The sequence below is a fragment of the Halichoerus grypus genome, chromosome 9 (assembly GCF_964656455.1).
Source record: "Halichoerus grypus chromosome 9, mHalGry1.hap1.1, whole genome shotgun sequence".
Taxonomy (NCBI): domain Eukaryota; kingdom Metazoa; phylum Chordata; class Mammalia; order Carnivora; family Phocidae; genus Halichoerus; species Halichoerus grypus.
The window spans coordinates 3,070,846-3,094,137 of record NC_135720.1 but is presented as its reverse complement, the minus strand read 5'-3'; the positions used below and the strand labels follow the sequence as shown (position 1 = coordinate 3,094,137).

General features: G+C 53.1%; 1 protein-coding gene and 2 long non-coding RNA genes across 3 annotated transcripts; 1 reads left to right on the top strand and 2 right to left on the bottom strand.

Moving 5' to 3' along the window:
* Nucleotides 1-14,687: 14,687 nt before the first annotated feature.
* LOC144379020 (uncharacterized) lies at nt 14,688-16,590 on the bottom strand. The gene is made up of 2 exons (XR_013441005.1): nt 16,430-16,590; nt 14,688-16,088 (listed from the first exon to the last, which is right to left on the bottom strand). It is a non-coding gene; the product is annotated as an uncharacterized LOC144379020 (long non-coding RNA).
* A 26-nt stretch (nt 16,591-16,616) lies between these two features.
* PRR18 (proline rich 18) lies at nt 16,617-18,457 on the bottom strand. Its single transcript, XM_078054488.1, has 2 exons — nt 17,955-18,457; nt 16,617-17,859 (listed from the first exon to the last, which is right to left on the bottom strand). Exon 2 carries the CDS (start codon nt 17,850-17,852, stop codon nt 17,091-17,093), a length of 762 nt encoding a protein of 253 aa, XP_077910614.1. The 5' UTR covers nt 17,853-17,859; nt 17,955-18,457; the 3' UTR covers nt 16,617-17,090.
* Nucleotides 18,458-18,623: 166 nt separating this feature from the next.
* Nucleotides 18,624-21,022, top strand: LOC144379019 (uncharacterized). The gene is made up of 2 exons (XR_013441004.1): nt 18,624-19,523; nt 19,781-21,022. It is a non-coding gene; the product is annotated as an uncharacterized LOC144379019 (long non-coding RNA).
* Nucleotides 21,023-23,292: the final 2,270 nt, after the last annotated feature.

Below are 23,292 nucleotides of genomic sequence, written 5' to 3'. Positions count from 1 at the left end.
CATACTCCCAGCTCCCTTTTCCAGAAGTTCATCCCAAGAAAACACAGAGATGCACATAAAGATGCATGAACATCACTGCTCAGCGAAGTGTTTGTCACGATTCACAAATATACAAATTTGGCGGGCACAGCCACTCACCTCGGTGCTATTACAATGCCCCAGAGGGGGGACCAGCCGAGTATTGTTTAGGGAATTTGCTTTAAAAATTATGGTAAAAAAAAATAATAAAATAACAAATAAATAAAAATCATGGTAATAGTGAAAAACTACAGAGCAATTCAGTCATGTGGTAGGAAAATATTTAACAATGTGAGAACATCCTCATGTGAATCTGCAAAAGCTCTCCTTGCATATGCACACGTGTTAATGGGAGACACACAGAGACGAGAGAAGAGGTGATGCCTAATAAAAGAATCGTGAATCCGTAGCCCCTAGGTAGATCGTGTGGATACCCAATAGTAGATCGTGAGACCATATCTCCTAGGTCTTTTACAAGCAAGAAAAACCTAGTTATTGAAAAAGAACAAGAGCTCATCATTTGACTTTGATATTTAGGAGAAACAATCACTTGAAGTCGATGGTTTCTTCCTACGCACCAAATATTTGGGAAACCGTCCCAGAATCATCCTGTTCCCTTTCATCTGTGTTGTATCATATTCAAATACCTCATCTCCTAAGAAATAGGCTTTTTTTTTTTTTTTTTTTTTGCCCTTGATTAGGTGTTTTCGTTGGTGAGTGAGACAAAGCAGATGAAAATGTCCAATACTATTATCCGGAAGCTAAATGTGGGCCCTCGTGATACAAAGAACCATCCTCATTCCACTCAGAAAGCTGGTGAAGCGTTCATGAGGGGTCAGAGTCTCAGTCTGGGGGACAGTGGCCCATGGACAGAGCTAAGGGGACAGTCCCCGTGGTGCGGCAACGCTGGCTGAACGCCGATCCTTCCTGGGGAGGGTGGAAGGCAGAGAATTCTTTACCGTTAGCTTCCAGCTCTGCCACATGATAGCTGTATAGACTTGGACGGGCGACTTCTTAAACCTGCCTGTCTCATACCGTCCTCATGGGGGTCCCTGCAAGACCCTGAGTGATCGGCCCTATTCCCACACCTCTCCTCTGGGCTCGTGGCTCAATGCACCTGGGCTTCTTGCGGCTCAGTCCCCCCACTTGCCTGACTCCCTGCCTGACCGCTAGCCCCCCAGACTTGACGGCCAGCCCCTCCCCTTCTTAAAGTCTTTGCTCAGAACCCCCTTCCCAATGGTGTCGATCCAGCTACCTGACCCAATGGTGCAGCCTGCCACCCCCACCGCACCTGATCGTCTCATTCGACCTGCTTTTTCTTTTTCCGCCTGCATGAACACCCTACGAACACGCATCCCAGGTCTCAAGCCAGCGCCAGCCCCTGGTCGGCACCTGGTAAGTGAATGACGGTGGCTGCCATGTGGCACAAGGCACGTGGGGTGCCCGGCACAGCGTGGGTGCTCCACGTCCCTGAGCTGCAGTGGGGGCAGCAGCACTCCGCCCTTCTCTGGCCAAATATCCCCATCTCCCCCGCCCCCCCCCACCAACATGTGAGGTCAAACCACCATCGCCCTCTCCCCGAGACCCTGACAGACCCCCTTTCGGTGCCTGCAGCCCACCCACCCTTCCCGCAGCCTGCTTGCTCAGCCTCCCCTCCCATCCTCCTTGGATCCCACGCCCTTCTCAGAACTTTCCTTTTTTGCTCAAGTGGGAGCAGAGTTCGTTTCTATTTCCAGAAACCGAAGAACCCTAAAAATAGATTTTGCTTTCTCTGTTTCTCTACTTAAATGCTTTTATGGGTGGTGAAAACCAGGGTTAGGAAGTCATTTGTCTTTGACTTAATAAGTAGACCGAGCTCCCTGGATGTGCTAGTGTGTAGCTCCTGCCCAGATGATTCTTGACTAGTCACTTCCGAGAACTGAAAACACACAGCGCTGTCACGTCCTGCAGCTTGTAGAAGCCGGCCAGTCGCAAACGCAGCTGCAGGTCAGGTCTCGCAGCCACAGCACAGGAATTCCCGCGTTAGTGACTAGCGGGATCTAATACCAAAGAAACGATGTCAAAAATCTGCCCATACCTTCCCAGCGTCCAGGGCCCCTCACTTGCATTCTTGTTAGCGAAAGGACATCAACTTGTTTGCCCATTACTGGTTGCTACGGGCACTCCCATGAATGGATTTTGAGTCACCAGCTTTCTTGCTGTTATGTTGGGAAATCAGCAGATGACGATCTTATCTGGCTACCTAATACTTTAGGTAAAGATGAATAGAAAAGGTAATCGAAGAGTAAACAGGGCGAATGTTCCATTATGAACTGATTGCTAAAGGTGATGGATGATCCCCCCTCCCCGACTTCGAACATCCACAGATAAGACGGACCATCCGAACCAGTGGGTAGAAAATTGGGTGACCCCCAGAACACGGTTTCATCTGATTCACCTGAAATCTCTGCTTGGGTCATCCCACCTGCCTATAGATTTCTCCACACGCTTCGAAAACAGAATGCAAGTCCCCTTTCATGGGCAAAAATAGCTGCAACTCAGGTGGACTGTTGCCCAAGTCAAGGGAGAGCGGGAAAGGGAGCTGTGGGTTGAGGGTTGGTTCCAGGAAAGAGGTGGTAGCTGAGCTTTCAGGCGTGACAGTGACTTTGGCACAGACGCCGACAGGAACAGCTGTTGGTGGTTGCGTGTCTGGAGTTTGTGCGGGAAGTAGCCGGAGACGACAACGAGCTGAAGGGAGGGATGAGGACAGGCGTCAGGTGTGGGGCCAGACACCTGTGCAGGAGAGGACCCCCCACCCCACGCGAGCTCCTCGATTATTACCTCTCCTTTAACACCACCAGAGAACACCAACATTCCAAAGTGTGCGTTAACTATGAGTAACAGTATGAATAAAGGGTTTACAGGAGTGAGAAAGGGCTTCAAATCGTAATTACAGGGGGTCAGTAACGGTTCATTCAGTCCTTCCATGAATGGAAGGTCGGGAGGAACGGATCCACACTGTTTCATTCTGAGAATTAAGTATCAACTTAAAGACGAACCACATCCATGTTCAAATCCTAGCTGATATTTAATGACACGTGCATAAGGCATGAAGTACTTCTGTTTAAATCTTATTTCTTTGCCTGCTTAAAGAAACCCAGAAGAGGGGAGACAAGAGAAAATTAATCTTTTTGACCAAGATTACAGTGATCACAGGGAGCCTTCTCTTTTCCTTTGCTTCTGGGTGACCTTTCACTTTTTAGATTTTAATTTAAATTTTAAATAATTTTAAATAATAATTTAAATTTTACTATTATATAACCATGAGGTTGTTAAAATGTCATGAGAGATGTAGTGCTTATATTTATTATGATTTATAAAATTTGTACTTGATTGTAAGCTTCTATGAGACACTAAGTTTTTTTTTTTTAAGATTATATTTATTTATCTGAGAGAGAGTGTAGGCACAGGGGAACAGGCAGAGGGGAAAAGCAGACTCCTCGCTGAGCAGGGCTCGATCCAAGGACCCCGGGATCATGACCCAAGCTGAAGGCAGATGCTTAACCAACTGAACCACTCAGGTGCCCCTTAAGTTTTTTGAGAATGGAAAAATAAATGAGTAATGACCTGCAGTCAAATTAATTGATATATGAATAGAAGAGACTTCTTGAGAATCCAGAGGGAGCTCTGGAAGGCATGTGAGGGTTTTTTTTAATTTATTTACCAGTCTCCCATGTGTTGGTTTTGATGGTGGCCTTAAGCTAGAGAGCACAGGAGTATACCTTGCCCTGGGTTCGTTTCTTGGTGTGGTTTCTTGTTATTTTAAGCAATTATTATTTGACCAAGAAACAGAGAGAATTCTGATTAAAGGTGATCACTTTTTCACTTTGGGTTTACTGTGCACTGAGGTGCTCCTTATTTATTCTAACGCGGCTGGAAGAGGCTCCTATGGAAGAACCTGTAAAGGGGCTTTGAATCCTTCCAGCCGGCAGAATGAAGATGCCCACCCCGGCCACACACAGCCATGTCCGTGTGATGAAATGTCTATTTCTCCCCACGTGACATTGTAAGTGACACGGGGAAAGAATCCTCGTGCACCAGAATGTCCCTGGAAAATCCAGAATTGGTGGTTATGATGAAGGTGTAGCCCTGCAATTCCCTCCATCCAGGAATGACAACAGTCATCGAGAGATCATGTGAAGGTGCCGGCAGCCCGGGGGATGCTGGCTCTTACTGAGGGGCGCAGGTGTGTGGGGGGTGTCCCTCGCTGAGAGGCGGGGCCCCAGAGCAGCTGCACGCCCATACTAACACTCCGATTATTTTGGAGCCTGATAACCACCAGCCTGTTTGCCTCATCCTTGGTGACCACAGGGGTGGGGGCCGGGGCCCCTTTGATTCACACTGAGAAAATCAACCTCTTTTGCTGGACAAGGGCGCGAGGCTTTTTTCTAACATCAGATGAGTATTTTCTTAAATACCCTTTAAAAAAATAATTTCATTTATCTTTTTTTTTTTAATTGCAAAATTCATAGCCTAGCATCACAACAAGCAAGGATAATAGTAACCCCAATGTTGACTGGAGAAGGTTGGAGGAACCCACTCCAGATTCATCATGGCTACTTAGCGAGGAGGGCCTTGGGGCACCAGGGACAAGGACTCCTTTTTCTTTGTATATTTGGTATCTTTGGTCACACTGAGCACATGGAATTTTATAATGAAAAAAAATCTGCTAAAGAAAACTTTAACTGGGGGGCACCTAGGTGGCTCAGTCAGTTGGGCGTCTGATTTCGGCTCAGGTCATGATCCCAGGGTCCTGGGATTGAGTCCCACATCGGGCTCCCTGCTCAGCAGAGAGTCTGCTTCTCCCCCCACCTCTGCTGCCCCCCCCTTCTGTGCTCTCTCTCTCTCAAATAAATAGATAAAATCTTAAAAAAGAAAGAAAGAAAGAAAGAAAGCTTTAACTGAAAAGTATTTTACCATGTGAGGCCTGATCAGGCATGTGTTCCATATGGCAGAATTTCCTGTTTCCATCTGTCAAGTATCTGGGTTTGCAGAATCATGTGAGACAGCTTCTGGGCGCTTCCAGAATGACTGGTAAACAAACTTGTATAATGTCAACACAATCCACTAAAAACCTCTCACTTGTCGTTCAGGGATATCGAAGAGCAGATCTGCGGAACGTAGCCCGTTTACGGTTCCTGAAAGACACCTGGATGTGTCCTCCTGGCGGCAGGCGCCCGCATATGGTCCTGGGATGTGCCTGGGAGGGTGTTCCCAAGACCAAGCGTGGGAACTCGTGGTCTCCTGACTCGCTGAACAAGCCAACGATATCAGCATGCCACACCAGGGTCGGTTAGTCACGTTCTGGCGACGAGAGGGGGCTGAGGGAACAACTTCCATTCTCTGTGGTTCCATGTGGAGGGGCTAATGGGTCCATCAGAGCTAAAGGAATTGGTGTATCTCACGGCGGTCAGGGCTCCGAGACAGACTGCCGGAGCGACTCTGGACCTTTCCAGAAAGCCCATCCGAGCCAGCAAGGCCCGCACAGCGCGCAGGATGCTTCTGTCCACATGTCTCCCGGGAACAGGGTCCAAAATATGTCAAGTATTTGTTTGAATAATGATGTAATAATATCAATTCGAGTTGGATTCCTTAAAAACAGGCGCTGAAGGCGTTTCCCACAGAGAAGTATCAGAAGTATTTTAAGCTCTGGAGGGTTGGTCGGACCTACAGGACGGGGTGGGGTTGGAGCCGCAGCTGCCCTGTGCCCTGCCCAGGAGACGGGCCTGGGAGGGTGGGCCAAGGGGGCAACCCGGGGCACTTCACAAGGTGCACACCAATGGGCCCTCCCCCGCCCTGCTCCCCAGGCTGCTCCCTCCCCTTCCCCAGGGCAACAGACAGAACCGTGTGACAGCCCATGCCCCAGCCAACCCTGTCCCTGCCATTCACAAGTCCCGCATCTGCTGTCCCCCCCACCCTCTACCTCTCCAAATGCTCCATGCCTTCCCCTGTCCCCTTGAGAAAAAAGAACCCCCAAACTTACTCCGGAGCAAATGGGCCCCCTCCGTCACCTTGCATGCCTAGGCTTATCAATATCTGTGCTTCTGGGCAAAGTTAGAGTCTTCGGGCCACTGACAAGTATGTCTTGCATTTGGTGGTGGGCGGGGGGCTACAGGAATCAGGGAACCAGGCCATGTCCAGCCTCGTCCCTGGTCCCAGTCCAGCTGGGAACATCTGCATTCCTGTCCAGAAAGCACAGGGCTCTTTCTTGGCCAGCAGATCTCCTCCCTGTCTGTGCCCCCGCTCCTCACTGAGCTCCCTAACGAGCTGTGTTGGCAATTCCAGAACACAGGAAAGTGGGATGAAAATACTACACCAGGGGAAACATTACCCATGTGGTCAGTTCAGCCTCACCCGGACATCACTCACCTTTCCCCATTCTTTAGGTGGGGGTCCCTTCATTCTGGGCCACATTCATAACATTTTGACCACATCTTCCTAAAATTCTGGCAAATATTCCACTGTTTGTGGGAGAGTGGGTTCTTCTAACAGTCGCTAGGCTCTTAGCACAGACAGGTGTCCCCAGAAAAGGTGCGGGGGGCTTGGAGACACTCAGGTGGGGATGGAAAGCAGAGCCTGTGGGTGAGATCATGTCAGTGCCGAGTCACTGTGGCCACCCGAGCAGCCCCCCCCCGCGGCCCCTGACCGGAGAGGCCCCCCGAGAACCTGCTGGGCCTGGGCCCCAGCCAGTGGCAGGCACCACTGCGAGCCTGGATCCCGCGCCCCTCTCTCCGTCGGCATCTGCCAGGTGGTGGGTTTCGTCCCAGGGTCTTCTCAGCGACGCCCTGGGATGAGTTTTCTGTGCTTTGGTCACAGCAACCACGTGACCCCATTTCCACCCCTCCGCTGTGTGAGAAACTAGTAAAACACACATGACCTTCTGTGATTCCTGTACAATCATCTGGAGCTGAAGGGCGCTGGCCCTCTGCTCTTAAAGTGGCAAAGTCCGCGCAAGTCCCGAGGCTGTCCCGCGTAGATTGGCAGAGGGGTTGCCCTGCGCACCAACGGGCACAAAGAGCAGGAAGTGGGGAGGTGCCGCGGGCGGTCACTACCGGGCATCGGCTCTGAGTCCTGTTGTCACGGGTACCTGAGTGGCTGGGGACACATCACAGAGAATCTCCCCCCTTTGTTTACGAGACTGGCCAAGGAGTGTCGTCCAAACCGGGGGTGAATGTAAGACCAGAAATGAAGACTAGTCCCCTTACTGTGCACTGAAAAGGCAAACAGGGCTGGTCCGTGGCCCCGGATACCAGAGCTGCTCAGACACAGGCCACAGCCTGGCAAGGAGAAGAGCAAACCTGTGGGCCACGGAGGACACGATGGGCCACAGGGGACAGTACGGATCCCGTGGACAGCACTGGGCACCGTGAGACACCGCAGACGCTACGGAACATCATGGGACATTGTGCGACACTACTGGACACTGTGGCCCCTATGGGACACCGTGGACACTGTGGGACATCGTGGGACACCCTGGACACCGTGGGACTGTGGACACTGTGGGACACTGGGGACAGCATGGGACGCTGTGGACGGGGAGGTGGAGAATGGCCACTGGTGCAGGACAGACTCCCCTCACTGACTGATGTGACTGTGCCGATCAGGCTCTCCTTGCAAAAAGGAAGTCTTTCCCCACATATTAGTGACTGTGTGTGTTGCGGAACTGTGTCTGTTCTTTTGCTTAAAGAAATACAGCAAAATCCTCTTCGCGTCCAATCTGATGAAACACATCACAAAGTCAAAAACATGCACGCCTCAGTCATGAATATCAGCTGTTTTTACTGTTTGGCAAACTAGACAGGGATCTCAGAAAAAGGATATTTTCTGAAATAATGCAGAGAAAGCATTGCTCAGCACCTGCTCTGAGCAGCGCTGTCGGCAGGAGGCAGGAGGCAGGAGGCTGGAGGCTGGAGGCAGGAGGCAGGAGGCTGGAGGCTGGAGGCTGGAGGCTGGAGGCTGGAGGCAGGAGGCTGGAGGCTGGAGGCTGGAGGCAGGAGGCAGGAGGCAGGAGGCTGGAGGCTGGAGGCTGGAGGCAGGAGGCTGGAGGCAGGAGGCTGGAGGCAGGAGGCTGGAGGCTGGAGGCTGGAGGCAGGAGGCTGGAGGCTGGAGGCTGGAGGCTGGAGGCAGGAGGCAGGAGGCTGGAGGCTGGAGGCTGGAGGCTGGCCCTTGCTTTCAGTCCAGGGTCTTGTCTGATTACCATTTCAAAATCTGTGGGATCTGCAGTTACAGCCATTCTGCTGCTCCTGATCTAAGCAATCTGTGATATTTTTAAAAATTTCTTTTTCTCTTGAGTCTTGCTACGGGTTGCTCAATTTAACTAATCTTTAAAAAGAACCAACTTAAGTCTATGTTCATTTTCTCTATTGTTGGTAGCCTGGTTTGTTGACTTTTGTTGTGATCTTTATTCATGAAGAGTTTTAAATCAGTGTTCCACAGAAACATCAAGTTTCCTAAAACCCACCTCGCAGGAGGTTCCCCGGAGTCACACTGTGCACAGTCCTTGCTGTCTGCTCATCGTGTCTGCCACGGTGCTCAGCTGCCGGCCCCCTGGCCCCCAGAGCACTAAGCTGTCTCCTCTGCATGAAGGTCGGGAACTGGAGCTCGGATAGACCTGGGTATGACGCTCAGCTCAACAGCCGGATCGTTGTGAGGTGTCGGTGTGAGCTCTTTACCCTCTAAACTCTTTCTACACCCGTAAATAGAAGGAGGGCTGCTATGAGGACCAACGTGCCCGTGCGGTTAGCACAGCGTCTCAGCCCCCCTGGGTGTCGAAGGTACCAGGTGGGGCATGTGGAGGAAGCACCTCCAGGAGTCACAGCCTGCACTGGCCCTGTGAGCCCCGGTGCATCACCACCAGGGAGAAACGCTGTAGAACTTCAGGCAGGGGGATCTCACAGAGCGCACTGGCTCCTAAGTGTTGGAAGGTCTGGAGAAGCAAAAGGGAGCACGGTGTCCTCCGTCGCTCGCGCCTCCGGTGGTCTGCAGTCCTCCCAGTGCAGACTGCAACTGGAAGGCGGCTGGCAGGAGTCCGGGAGATGCTGACGACGCACGGAGGGGATGGAGCTGAGAGCCAACAGACAAGGAGCTGCGCATCCTGAGAGGTGATGGGGCAGGTGCTCAGCCCCGTCTGCCTGTCTGTCTGTCTATAGCGTCTGTCTATCCACCTGTATACATATTGATATTTCTGTCTTAGTTTCAGCTGCTCTAACAGAACACTGCAGGCTGGGGGCTTCCACACACACACGTACTCCTCACGGGGCACAAACCCCTTTTATGAAGACTCCATCCCATGACCTAATCACTTCCCTACAGGGGCTAATACCATCGCATCAGGGGTTAGGTTTCAACACGGGAATTTTGGGGAGACACAGACATTCAGTACTCTGTCTCTATCGTCTGTCTGTCTATCACTACCCACAGAGTTGAGCTGTTGATGTGTCCTCATTCCTGTTCTAGTCACTGATGCTTGTAGGTGTAACGAGAGTCTTCTTGAATTTCATAATATCGCACAGACAAATGAATTCATGAGCATCATTCTTCCCTCATTCATTCCACAAACTCTTACCCCGCATCCCTCATCACATGTGAATTATAATTCTTTCATGGCTCCAGTGTTTTGAATCCTGACACTTGTCAACTATGACATAAACGCTAAGAAATGAAACATAGTGCTTCACCAACAGAACTGGGGTGAGTGTGTGGGAAATGGACAGTTTCCTTTTCAACATTCAGTATTCAGGGGCGCCTGGGTGGCTCAGTCATTGGGCGTCTGCCTTTGGCTCAGGTCATGGTCCCAGGGTCCTGGGATTGAGCCCCACATCGGGCTCCCTGCTCGGCGGGAAGCCTGCTTCTCCCTCTTCCACTCCCCCTGCTTGTGTTCCCTCTCTCGCTGTGTCTCTCTCTGTCAAATAATAAATAAAATCTTTTTTAAAAAATTCAGTATTCAGTACCATCGAAGGGAGACCATGCAGAATTTTTCAAGGTGACCACTCGTAGGTGCTCAGCATTTTTAGAGACCCTGTTGGATGTGACTTAGAATCAAGTTCCATCACTTCAAGTGCAACGGCTCCCGTAATTGCTTCTGTAGGGGTGTGTGTGTGTGTGTGTGTGTGTGTGCATGCGTGTTTGGGCACATGTCCGTGTGCATGTGAGTCCACGCGTGTCTGTGCAAGTATGCTTGTGTGTGCAAAGATGCAGACACGGAAAGGAAAGGGAAGGGCGCTAGGGCTCCCCACAGGCCCTGCAAGAGGCCCACTGCCCTCTCTCATCGCGTCTTCATTGCTGGTCTCCACCCCGACAGAGACAGGAACATAACTGGGCATCAGCCAGAAACAACGGCAGTAACTGTCCCAGCAACAGCGGCAGCCCTGGAAGACGACTTCCAGGAACCAGAAAAGCAGCCAGGAGGTGCTCAGAGGGCAGAGAGGAGAGCTGGGGAAAGAAGAGAAACAGGATGAAGAAGGCAGAAAGGGGCGCTCGCGTAAGTGCGCATGGCGGGAGAGCACAGGGGGGCCAGGCAGCGAAGCCCCTTGCACGGCCCCCACAGCGCGCACGGCCCCCACAGCGCGCGCGACCCCAAAGCGTGCACAGCGCGCGGGGCCAAACCCCAGCCACACCCAAGCCTCCCCCTGCACATCCCCTCCCACCACCAGGCACCCACCGCCGAAGACCCCATCAGGAGCTCCAGGACGAGAGTTAACACTGAAACAAACACAGAGAAGGAAAAAAAGAGAGATGGAGGGCAGAATAAATCTTTAAAATGTTAGGTTACAATCCAGCTGGAGCCCTTCTGACCAGCAGGGCAAATCTCTTCACCTCCATGTCCTTGTGCATAGAAATAGAGAAGAAGGACTTTTTTTTTTTTTTCAGATTTCAGTAAAAATTTCTTTTCTCACCTCTTTATGCTTCCCAAAGGTGTGTGTGTGTGTGTGTGTGTGTGTGTGTGCGTGTACGTGCGTGTGCGTGTGCGTGCACACAAGCGAACCTTAATGGTAGGAGGGAATTGATGATCCTATCTTACTGTCATACATAAATGACCTTAAAAAGCACCCCAAATCATGGACTATGTTATGGACTGAATGATGTCACCCCAAAATTCACATGTTGAAGCCCTAAGCCCCAGCGTGACTGTATTTGGAGCTGACGCCCTTGGGGAGGTGATGGGGGCGGGCCCTGATCCAGTAGGGCTGGTGTCCTTATACAAAGGGGCAGAGACCCCGGAGGGCTCTCTCCGCTGTCAGCTGTCCACTGTCCGTGAAGGACAGGCCATGTGAGCACAGTGAGGAGGCAGCCGTCTGCAAGCCCGGAAGGGAGCTCTCACCAGATGCCGAATTTGCTAGTACATTGATTTTGGACTTTGAGCCTCCAGAACCGTGAGAACATACATGTCTGCTGTCGAAGCCCCCGGGCTGTCTATGGCAGCCTGAGCTACGGGCACAGACCCATTGGTGTCCTGAAGAACAGCTCAGTGGTAAGTGTGGTCCAACCACCGTCATTGCTCCTGGCAGACGGTCTCCTAAATTACTCTGTTTAACAGGTGGGTTCATTCAGTTAGAGAACAGCATCTAAGTAGTTTTGCATCTCAGGTACCCCTCAGGATAGAGATTTGCTGAATAGGTGAATGAATTATTCCGGGCCCACTGGAATACTGTCCTGCTCAAAGTAAGATATTCTATCAATATCTATTAGAGTTGGCATGGAAAATCGGGAAATTGTGAGCAATGCGCACCACTTGGAGATGGTTTTCAATACGTCAGTCGGGTTGTCCGCGGTCCTCCCAGGACACCACTCCCCCTCTGGTAACATTGTGGGGTAGAGTTGTGGAATGCGGTTCAGGGGACGGCAGGGACTCTGGAATACGAAGGTCAGAGGCAAGGCCTCCAGAAGTGGGATGTCCAGTGTTGCCAGCACCATGGCTCCCATGGGCACTCTGAGCCAAGAACCAACACCAACCTGTGATAACTTTCTCGATTTGGGTCAGCATGTTTCGCTCTCCATGCCATGACTAACATGCGGCTGGGAGAGGGGTTTGGCCCCTAGAAAAGGAGATTTTGATATTGACATTTGGGGTCTTTTATGACAAACATAACTGGCAAGATCCCTGAGGACTTCCCAGTACTTCTGCCTTTAGAGAAGTGGTTCCCAAACCCAGGTACACCCCAGCTCCTGCAGGGCCCCCCTCAGATCTCCTGAATTAGGGTCTCTAGGTTTGGGGTCCGGATCATCTGTATCTTGAAATGTTTTCCTAGTATGTCAGATGTAGTGGTTCTCACAGTGTGGCCCTAAGATTTTGAGGGTCCCCAGGCCCTTTTAGGGTCTTGGTTTTTATTTCTAATGCAGGATGTGTTGGAGGATAGAATCCACATAAACAAAAGTTATTTGGCCTCCCTCAAGAACTTAGTCTTTGAGACCTAAAAGTTCAGGAATTCATATATAATTTTCTAGAGTTTTCAGCCAGTACTTAATGATCTAAAACTACTTCCTAAAGATTCTCTACCATTTTTTTGCAGGTTCCCATATAACCCACGGCCACAAGACGGGATGGGCCAATGTGGGAGAGGATGCAACTGGATATTCTCCCACTGGCTTTTATCAAGAACAAGTATTGATAGGAAGAACATCTATGCATCTTCCAGAAACTGCATTTAAGGATACTGTCCATTGTGTTGTATACAAATATATACATAACACAAAAATCGTTTTCTCCAAGAAAAAGTTTGTCTCCGTAATGGGTCAGTGTTCTCGTTATTAGATATTGAAATTATATAACTTACTATTTTTTAATTTCGTCTTTGCTACCAGCTCAGAGGTGAATTTTGTATTCAGAACATAAATAATAAATAATTTTGAAATAAGAAGGTAAAGCACAATCGACACTTTTATTTTTAAACTCCTCAGGAAAATGAAAGTGTAGATCCCCCACCACAGGTATGCATTAGACAGAAAAACCTCAGAATACTGTAACCAAGTTGGGTATTGATTTTGCACATATAAGTGCCAGAGAATAATGTCTTATAATGAGTAGTGAGGTTTTTTTGAGGTAGTAATAATTCCAGCTGACCTTGAGCTGGTGACATGCAGAGGTTGTCCCCAATGCTTTACACACATCTCATCATAATCCTTACCAGGATCTGCTCCGTCTTCTTATCCCCATTTTAGGGAAGAGGACACAAAGACATTTAATGAGACATGGCTGACACAGGACAGCATCAGTATGGAAATTCTGTCTTCGACCTTTAACCACGGGAAGGGATGTTCTCCTGGACCATACCAGAGACGTGCTCAGTCTCTAACCTGGGCCTGAGGCTCCCATCCCAGGCCATGGGAGCAGCCACCTCCAACTGGACAAGGTGATGATGGTCTAAACTGGGCCACTCCAAGCACCCCGCAGGTGACAACGGCGTCTGTGTGTGTTACGGGCAACACACAGGTGTTCTTACTGCGCATTCTGCATAGACATAGTTCAGGACTTGCTTTGGCTGAAATTTCCATGCTAAAAAACACAGGTGCAAAAGTGCAGGTTCAGAGTAAGTTTAATTGAGCAGATCCCGTAGATCATCCACCCGGCAGAACTGGGCACTTTCCAGGGAAACCACAAACCTAAAGGTTCTGACTTTTGCCATCTCCTTTTTCCAGAAATAAAGGAGATCAACATAAAAATCTGTCTTGAAGTGCTAGGGTATTCCCTAAACATATGGAATTAGGTCATATACGCCCAGTCTCTAGAATGTCACATGCATTTCGCTTGCACCGTGGTGTTCAATGATCTCTCACCCCCACCCCGAAGGCTCAGCCTCTGCAGTGGGGGCCCCTGCCCCCTCCCCCTGCTGCAGGACAGCGCGGCCACGGGAAAATCTGACGTAATACAGCACTTCCACAGAGAGAGCACGTTCCCAACCGTCTTACTTCCATGGACACCTTGTATTATTTTTTTTCTCTGTGAACCCAAATATTCTAAAGACAAACCACACTTACTAGGGGATACTACCCTTTCTAGAGATCAAATAGTCCTCACCACTATTCAAACTGACCCTTCAGCTTCTAACTGGTGTGACCTACCAGTTTGAAGTTACTTTCAGCAAGTAAGAAGTGGCCCAGTGAGCATGCATGGGGCAAGCTTCCTGACACGGACGCAGAGTTTTGTTGTCATGTGGTACATCTGGGGAGCAAGTTTGGAAAAGAGCTTGCATGGGGTTTGCGATCTGAAGCAAGGTTAAGTATCACTGCCAAACAGCTTTTTTTTTTTTTAAGGTTATTTATTTATTTATTTGAGAGAGAGAGAGAGAGCACAAGGCAGAGGGAGAAGCAGACTCCCTGATGAGCAAGGAGCCCGACATGGGGCTTGATCCCAGGACCCCGAGATCACGACCTGAGCCGAAGGCAGACACTTCACCGACTGAGTCACCCAGATGCCCCCAACAGCTTTATTACAATAATATTGGACCATCATTAGAATTCTTAAAATCTTGGTCATTGCTGGTAGTAATCAGAGCCAATGAACCCCCACGGATCCCCAGATCCCAGGCCCTCGGGTGGGGCAACAACACAGAAGGACCGCCTCACTCCAACTCCAAACACCTCAGGAATCTCTTCCCAACCAGTTTTTAAAAATCTTCCTCAAAAAGAAAACATGAGGCACTGAATTTCTCTTTTATTTGAACATTAAGAAAGTGCAGCACAGGGACTCAGAAAATGTTCTCAAAATGTCAGTAACAACATGAAGAGACATCATGTCGTGTGTAGAACCTTTTGTTTTTATTGAGGGTCATCAAACAGAGAACCATAAACGTTCCACTCATCTGCCTTTACAGCGAAGAACAAGGCACAAAAAACTGTTCGACAAAAGCCACGGCGAAGAAAGAGCTCAGTGTCCCACTGCAGCCAGTTGAGAGATGGGGACGGGGACCCAGAGAAGGAGGGGGGGAAGAGAGAGACAAAGAAGTGAAAGGGACACAAAGAGCCACGCGCTGTGGCAGCGTCAGGACCCGGGACACACACACACAGGCAGACACGGAAAGATGCTTGCGGAAGTCGATTACTTTAGGGCAGTCTTTAAAGCGTTACTGTAAGGAGCAGAAAGCTCGGTCTCTCAGTGACTGGTCTCTGCACTGAGCGCACACAGAGCAAGTTAGCGCCCTGCACCCTGAGCTCACTCCGAGCCCGCCGGGCACCGTCCAGGCCAGCACTCCGCCTCCGCCGCAGCATCCATGGGACACGTCTCCACGCCACCCCGGCCAGATTGCCACCTGCGCCCCCTGGTATTAGTACATTCATTTGAAATAAAGAACAACCGAGCTCTTTGCATTCAGACAACACAGGCTGTTCAGTGGTGGGGGTTTGTTTTGGCAACTCATCTACTGGCTGACCTAGCTCCCGCTGAATTACATGCTTCACGTTTGACTAGATCTGTGCCGAGAGAGAGGGCGAGAGAGAGAGAGAGAGAGAGACTAGCGCAAAGATCACAAGAAAAATATAAAATTGGTTTTTAAAAATGTAAGGCTTCGATGTAAGATGTAATTAAGACTTACCACATTAAAGTCCAACATGATAAACATTCAGCTACTTATTGACTCTTACAAAATAAGTCAGAGTTGAGGTAATAGATTACTCTGCTACGCCCAGCCTTATCTGATGATGACATTTGTTTTCCTTCTCAACCTTAGAGTTAAGTATAATCAGATGTGTGGAGGAAATATCAAGAAATCAGCCTGGAGTTAGCGGGGAAGGCTATGGCTGGCTCCTAAAAGGCTGAGGAGTTTTACCCTTTATTCAAATAATAAGTAGAATTTTTTTTTAAATCACTATACACAACTGTACATCCATGTTACTGATTTTTACACAGTGATTAAAAATACTGGAAACAGACACATCTAGCCCACACCCCAGCCAGCGGCTCCCACTTTCTTCCTTCAGTAAATTGCTCCTCTGGCCCGGAACATTCTGTCCTACATCTGCGTACGGCTCTTCGCCTTTCCCCCCTCCCTGCGGTCAGCCTTTCTTTCTGTAGCACAGAAGTTACTCTGTGAGCAGCACTTCAAATAAAAACAATGAGTTTTAGCAGAAGCTGACCCTCACTCCTGCTCACATCTCCACCCAGCCTTTCAAAACCGTCCCCGCAGCTGTGTGCGTGTGAGGGGGAGAGGTGCGTGTGCGTGTGAGCACTGAGTGTGAGGCTGTGTGTGACAGTGTGTGTGTGTGGAGCAGTGAGCGTGTGAGCGAGTGTAAGTGTTCACGAGTGGGCGCTGTGGGTATGGGTGTGGGAGCGTGCGTGTGAACGCGTGGGCAAGTGTGTGCGGGCTTGCACGGCGGGCAGGACGGGGGCCTGGAGGGGCCTCCGTGTGGACAGAGCCCCTCCCAATCCGGCCTCACTCACCCGGTGGAGTCACTGCTGCGGTTCCTACCCTTCCCCTTCCGAGTTGCAAAGTTAGGTTAACTTGAGTTTCCAAGCTTTCCCACCCCCCGACATGTTTTCTATTTTGGAGAAACAAAACCATAAATGCAGCACCACGCCCAGTTCTGCGCCAGACGGCCACCCTCGCGGATGCGCTCCTGCGGCCGACACCTGTCCTTGGACCCGGGCGCCCGAGAAAGTGACAGGCCACTGGCCCAGCCAGAGGGTGTCTGGGACATAGAAGACTCTTAGCGGTGGGGGCGCAGAGGCATTTTCCCCGGGGCTTACTCCCCGGCCGGCTGAGCCGCAGGTGCGTGTGGGGAAGCGAGGAGGAGGCCAGAATGCCGCAGGAGGCAAGGTCGTGGGGTGGAGTCCACGGGTGTGGGAGAGGGAAAGGGGGGCTGTCCGGGCTGAGGGGGGGGGAGCCTGGACAGGAGGCGGCGGGGGGGCGTCTGGGGAGCCTGCCTCACGCCGGCCCTTCCGGCCCCAGGAGCCCAGCAGGTGCGCGGTGCCAGGCGGCGAGTCCACCAAGCCAGAGGGGCAGCGGGGGCGCTGGTCCTGCTCGCGGGCGCCGGAAGGTGGCGGCGGCTGCCGGGGAGCCCCCGGGCTTGCGGGCGCGGGTGCGGGGCCAGCGGGAAGCCGGTCACAGCGTGCTCAGGTGCGGCAGCGCGTCCAGGGGCCCCGCGTGGTCGCGCGCGGCGGCCGCCTTCTCCACGCCGCGCAGCCACTCGGTGCACTTGCGGACCAGGCCCTCGTCCACCACCGGGGCCTCCTCCTCGTATTCCACGTCGTCGTACTTGTGCCTGTCGTTGAGCAGCGACACGGGCAGCGCAGGGCGCGGGCCGGGGGCCTGCGGGGGGCCGGGGGGCTGCGGGCGGCGGCCGGGGCCCGCGGGCGGGGCGCAGGAGCAGGGCCCGAGCAGGCGCCGGGCGTCGGCCGCGGGCGAGGGCGAGGGCGGCGGCCGGCAGGGCCGCGCCAGCAGCTGCTTCTCCAGGTGGCGCCTCTGCAGGAGCAGGACGGCCTCGGGGGTCAGGCTCAGCGAGAAGCGCACGGCGGCGTCGGGCCCTGCGGCCCCCGCGGGGCTGGGGCTGGGGCCGGGCCGGGCGGGCCGGGCCGGGGCGCGCGGAGGGGCCGGGCCGGGGGCGCGCCGAGCCGGCGGCCTCTTCAGGGTGGTCGAGGGCCAGGAGCCGGACAGCAGCCCCTCGGGCCGCTCTGCGGGCCTCCTCTTCTCCGCGGCGGCGGCGGGCGGGGAGGGCGCAGGCAGGGCGCAGGTGGGCGCCGCGGCCCTCCGGGGGGCGCCGGGCCTCCGGGGCGGGGCTCGCGCGGCGGGGACCCCCGGGCTCGGGGCGGCCGCCCGGGGCGGCGTGGGCGGGAAAGGCATGGTGGCGCCGAGCCGGCGGGTCATCTGCGCCCTGGAAGGAGACGGGCGGCTCTCAGCGGCGCGCGGGGGCCCGGGGCACCCCCACGGGCGGCGGGGCTCGGCGCCGCGTGCTCCCGCCACACCCACCTGCGTGCGGCCGCCGCATCCCCGGCTCGCTCACGTCCCGGCGCCCCCACCCACGGTCCGCAAGCCGAAGCACCCTTCCTTCCTTGCTTCCGGGCCGGGGCTCGCCCCCCGGCCCCCCCCCCACCCCACCGAGCTCGGGGACTCCTCGGCCCGATCGGCGGGCGGGGACAGGCGTCAGCCGCCCGACCCCGGCGAGCGCGGGCACAGCCTGGCCCAGGCCGAGCGGGGCGCGGCGGCAGAAGGAGGAGCCGAGCGCCCGGCGGGTGTCACGACCGACTGTTGCGTGCGACCAGACACGGAGCCGGGACAGCGCGGGCGGGAGTGGCCGGGGACACTGCCCGCCGCCTCCCTCCGGGGCCGGTTTTCATCTCCGGGAGGCGGGGAGAGATCCTGGGAGGGCCGGGTGCATCCTCAGCCCTAGGCGGAGTCCTCGCCCGTTGGAGGGAAAGTCCTTGACCACCGCCCAGTGCCTTTAAGATGGTGGGAGGCCCCGCCGCGGGGAGACGGGCCAGGCTAGCCCCGCGCCCTGCTCGGGTGTCGGGGGGGAGGGGGGAGAAGGCACTTCAGGGCATCATTGTAGTTCCCTTTTTGTCATGTTAATGCCGCTGCTGAAAGACAGTCATCTGAAATTAAAGACCTAGTTTATGAATAGGCAAACAGTCCGGTTTCAATTATATCATAGTAACATAGGAAATATGACACATTGAGTTCTTCTAATGAGTGATCACTGTGGTGAGCAAAGCAGTGGATTTATTGCTACGACAGGGGTTCAAAATGAATGAGACGCCTTCACCGTCAACTTCTATTCCAGTTGTAGAGACACAAACACACTCCTACAATGTTCAGTGAACAAGTGAAGTTACTCAGGAGTGCGTCAGAATTAGTGTCACATAAACAGCCCCTGCACTCTTAAGGAGGATTATCAATTCATTAGATCTCCAAGAGATTTTTTTCCATAGGACATGCTTTTCAAGCCTAACACGGGAACGTGACCAAGTGCGGGTAAACTCCAAAGTGCCCCCGCGGCAGCACCTCTGGGGTGTGAGGGCCCAGACCCCGTGCCCCTCCTGCTCCCATGTTTTCAGTCGAGGTGGCCACCAGGTCAGGGCACCAGGCAAGAATGGAACTCCACAGGAGGCCAGAAGCACTTCTCACCAGGGCTGGGGGCACAGAGGAAGGTTTGGGCCCCATAATCTCCAGGGACACCCGAAACCCACCTGAAACCTACATACATATTCTCCATAAAATGTGCAAACACAGCCTCAGGACAAGTGGCCCAGCGGTCATTCTCTCACACAGACATCCTCCCCTTCCTGCCAGGGCCTCAAGGGTGGCCAATCGCTGCCCACCACTGGGGTGCGAGTGTGTTTGAGACAATTTAGGTCATAAAATCTCTGCAGTGGGTACTGAAAGCACCTTTTATTCCAAGTTCCTGTGTTTCTAGGTGGGGCTGGGGCCGGGTACGTTAGCGGCGGCAGCAGGTGGACAGTTTCCCGCCGGGAGAGCACAGGACTGGAGAGCAGATGGAGACAGAAGAGGACGGAGGCAGAGGAGGACCAGGAGGGGAAGGTGGGCACAGCCCCAGAGGTAAACTATGGAGGGAAACCAACAGGGGGTTGCCTACAGACATGAGTATGGACCCCAGCTGTTCCAGAGCCGCGGTGGTGTCAGCGACGGGGTTCTGTCTCCCTCCCGGCTCCCAGGGTGCTGCAGAAGTAAGGGCAGTCAGGGCGGGGCTGGGTGGGTGATCCCATCAGCATAAGGGCTAGCACACACTGATTGGGGCACGACAGGCACCCTCCTGGCTCCTACCTGTTTCCACTCAGCTAGGAAATGGGAGCCGAGTGGCGGAAGCAGCCCCAGCATCACACAGCTCCAGCGGGACGGTGAGGACACTCAATCCCAGCAACAGATTTCCAGCCAACACCTGAGCCACCCCACTGAGGACAGTCCTGGGCGTGGAGGGGACGGGCCACGCCCACCACACCAGCGGAGAAAGTGAGACTTACCAAACCAATGCACACATCTGACCAGACGGTCTCTGGGATTCTCCAGGTCCCCCACACATCCCGTCCCAGCCCAGAAGCTTGGAAACTGGGGAAGTTGGAAGTGTGCCTGACCTCCGAGGAGAAAAGTGAATGCCGAGCACCTGCCATCCCGTCACCTGCCCAGGTCGGAAGGGCCAGTAAGCACCATGGCTAGGGGTGAGGACTTCCCATACCTCTCGATGGAGGAGCCAGCGCTCCTGAGGGGACTTGGCTCTTCCGATTCTGCTCGAGCATCCACATGAGCGCATCGATGCTCCCTCCCACTGCTTCTACTGGAGCCCTTCAGCCCTTGGAAACTGGAGGCTAGACCTAGTGGCAGAGCCTGGCTGAGAACGTGGGCAAGCAGCACCTGTTGCCCACGCTGTCACGGCCCGCTGGCTGTCACACGGTCCCTTACACATTCTATCCGGTTGACTAGAGAGCTGGTGACAGTTACCAGTAAGGAAAACCACACTAGGACAGGCAGCCAAATAGAAGCCTGGGATAGGGGCTGCGATGGAAAAGCAACCACAGTCAAGAAATCGGGTCAAATCTAACCTGTGATTTGCATGGGATTTTGCGCAATGTGCCCAGAACCGAACAATGGGGCTACAACTATATATTAAATAGTGAAACTTGAGTATCAGAATCCTGGGATCGGCTTATCAGTTCCCCAACCGTATTTCTGGGATCACCACACTACAAGAGTCCACGGCTAAAACACATTAGTACGTTTCATCTTGAGGTTACGAAAGTTACTCTTTCAAGTAAGCTGGTTGATTTGAAAGGTCAGTTACCCCAAATCAAATATATGTATTCAGAACTGTCTGTATTTTTTACCTATGGCATTTAATTTTCCAACTACATTTATTTGATTGTCCTCCTTGACACAATGTTACATTAGTTTCAGGGTACAACATCGAGATTCACCAGTCTGGGTGTCCTACTCTGCTCCCAAGCGTAGCTACCATCTGTCACCATAAGATGCTGTAACATTTATTTGATTTTCAAATTTCAAATAAACATAGTCATTGTCCACCACGTGGGAATTAGTAATTTTCTTTCTCCTACTGTTGTATCAGAGTTAAGAAATGTTTCATTTTTCTCTTTAACTTACCAATGTCTTGGTTTTACTAAGGCATGTAATACTTCATGCATGTTCAGAAAAATTCAAAAGGAAAACAGATCAATGCTCTGTTTTTCTAAATTACACCTCCTTCCCACAGGCAATACTTCATTTCTATATTCAGATGCAAATGATTTTCCTTGATGGAGCAATAAAGAGTCAAACACCTAGAACTAAAACGAAATTTGAATTTTGAAACACAGCTACTTCCGGTTTTTAAAATCCTAGTGTTTTCCTGGGAAATAGAAAAATTGGTTGATAACTAAAAATAACTAAATTTCTTCTTCTTACCATTCTGTTCCTGGGAGAGGCTCTGGGGGTAGAAAACACTGAGGAAAGTGTTCAGATGCTACTTACTTAGGAGTCTTGTTCCCCAACAGTAGGTAATAATCCACTTCATCTGGATTGCTTCACTCGAACCTCAGCAGAGACTGTGGGCAGAAGCTGCAGCACACCTACATTTTACAGAGGAGAACCGAGATTCGCCCAGGAGCATCCTTTGCCCAGGAGCATCCAGGCAAGCGGAGGTGGGGCCCCAGGGCACTCTCCCCTGCTGCTGCCCTGGGACTCTAGGCTCCTGACACTTAGGACTCAAAGGGCTTCTGTTTTTATGGCCTCTATCTATTGATGTTAACCTTATTAGAAATTTAAAGGAAGACTTTAAAAAAAAATGTTTATTACTACACTTAAAAATGACGAGCCCGTTACATTAACAATACACCCATTACGTCGGGGCGCCTGGCTGGCTCAGCCAGAAGAGCACACAACTCTTGATCTCGGGATCGTGAGTGCGAGCCCTACGTTGGGTGTAGAGGTTACTAAAAAAATAAACTTAAAAAAAATAGACCCAGGGGCGCCTGGGTGGCTCAGTCTGTTAAGCGTCTGCCTTGGGCTCAGGTCATGATCCCGGGGTCCTGGGATCGAGCCCCGCATCGGGATCCCTGCTTCTCCCTCCCCCACTCCCCCTGCTTGTGTCCCCTCTCTCACTGTGTCTCTCTCTGCCAAATAAATAAAATCTTAAAAAAAAAAATGGTATGCCTCCAGTTTATACCACACCTTGTTGCAGAGCTCAGACTTTGGGGTACGCTAGGCGTCCTCAGCACGCCCGGGGGGGCGCCACGTCTCCCAGCGCGCTTGCGAAGGGAGGGGGCAGGCGTGAGCGTGCAGGTGCCAGCCAGGCCCCCGAGCTGCCCACGGCTCCGAGCGCCGCAGGACGACCGCCAGCGGCGTGGCCAGCAGCCCCACGCGGCCCGGGTGCCCGGGGGCGGCGGCGCTGAGTTCAGCCGGCGGGGGACGCCTCCCGGGGGCCTGGCCGCCCCCACACCTGCCGCGCCGTCCGCCGCCGGGACTTGCTCCCTCACGCTGCAGAAGCAGCGCGTCCAGAGCTTCCCCGGGAAGGCAAGGGCAGCGCCCGAAGTCAGCCGTCCTGCCGGGGCGCCCGCACAGCGACGTGGGCCGCGGGGACGGCGCGGCTTGCTCAGGCCCCCGGGGCTCGGCGGCCCACCCACAGCTCCGGCCAGCTGTGTGCGGCCGCGGCGGTGGCAGTGACCTCCCGGCGTTTGCACGGCCCGCGGACACGTCAAGAGGTGATTTGACGTTCAGAGACGAGCAGAAGGAATGGTCTCCCTGTTTGCCTTGCCCTCTGCGACAGCCCTTTTCCAAGACCCCCAAAGGATGACAGCGGGGCCTCTGGGGGCACTCAGGTAGACGTCATGTCCAAGGCCTCGCAGAGGTGTGTGTAAAAGCGGCCTTCCACACGGACGCCCGTGGCCTCTTCTCAGTCCGTGGCCTGTGCCCGGGCCGGGCACTGCTCCCCACTCCCCGGGGGAAGTCCTCTCGGGCAAAGCAGACCCTCAGCTTTACTCTTTGTCGGCTAGGAGGTGGAAGCTTGCAGAGCTAAGGACCTAGCCCACGTGTGCACAGCGACACGGCTGTGGAGCCCCCCTCCCCAGCTCTATCCGGTCATGGAGCTGCTGACAATCCCAGCCAGGGTGACCCACACTGGCCTGTTCCCCTCCTCCGACACCTGCCCTTGGCCTTCATCCGGAAGGCCCTCCACTGTTTACGCCAATAGATTTTCATGCTTTGAGGATCCCTACAAGGAGCAGGCAAAAGCAATGGGAACAGACAAACGCTACATTCTGCATACAACGTGGGGAGCCCGGGAGTCGTGAAGTCCCCAGGG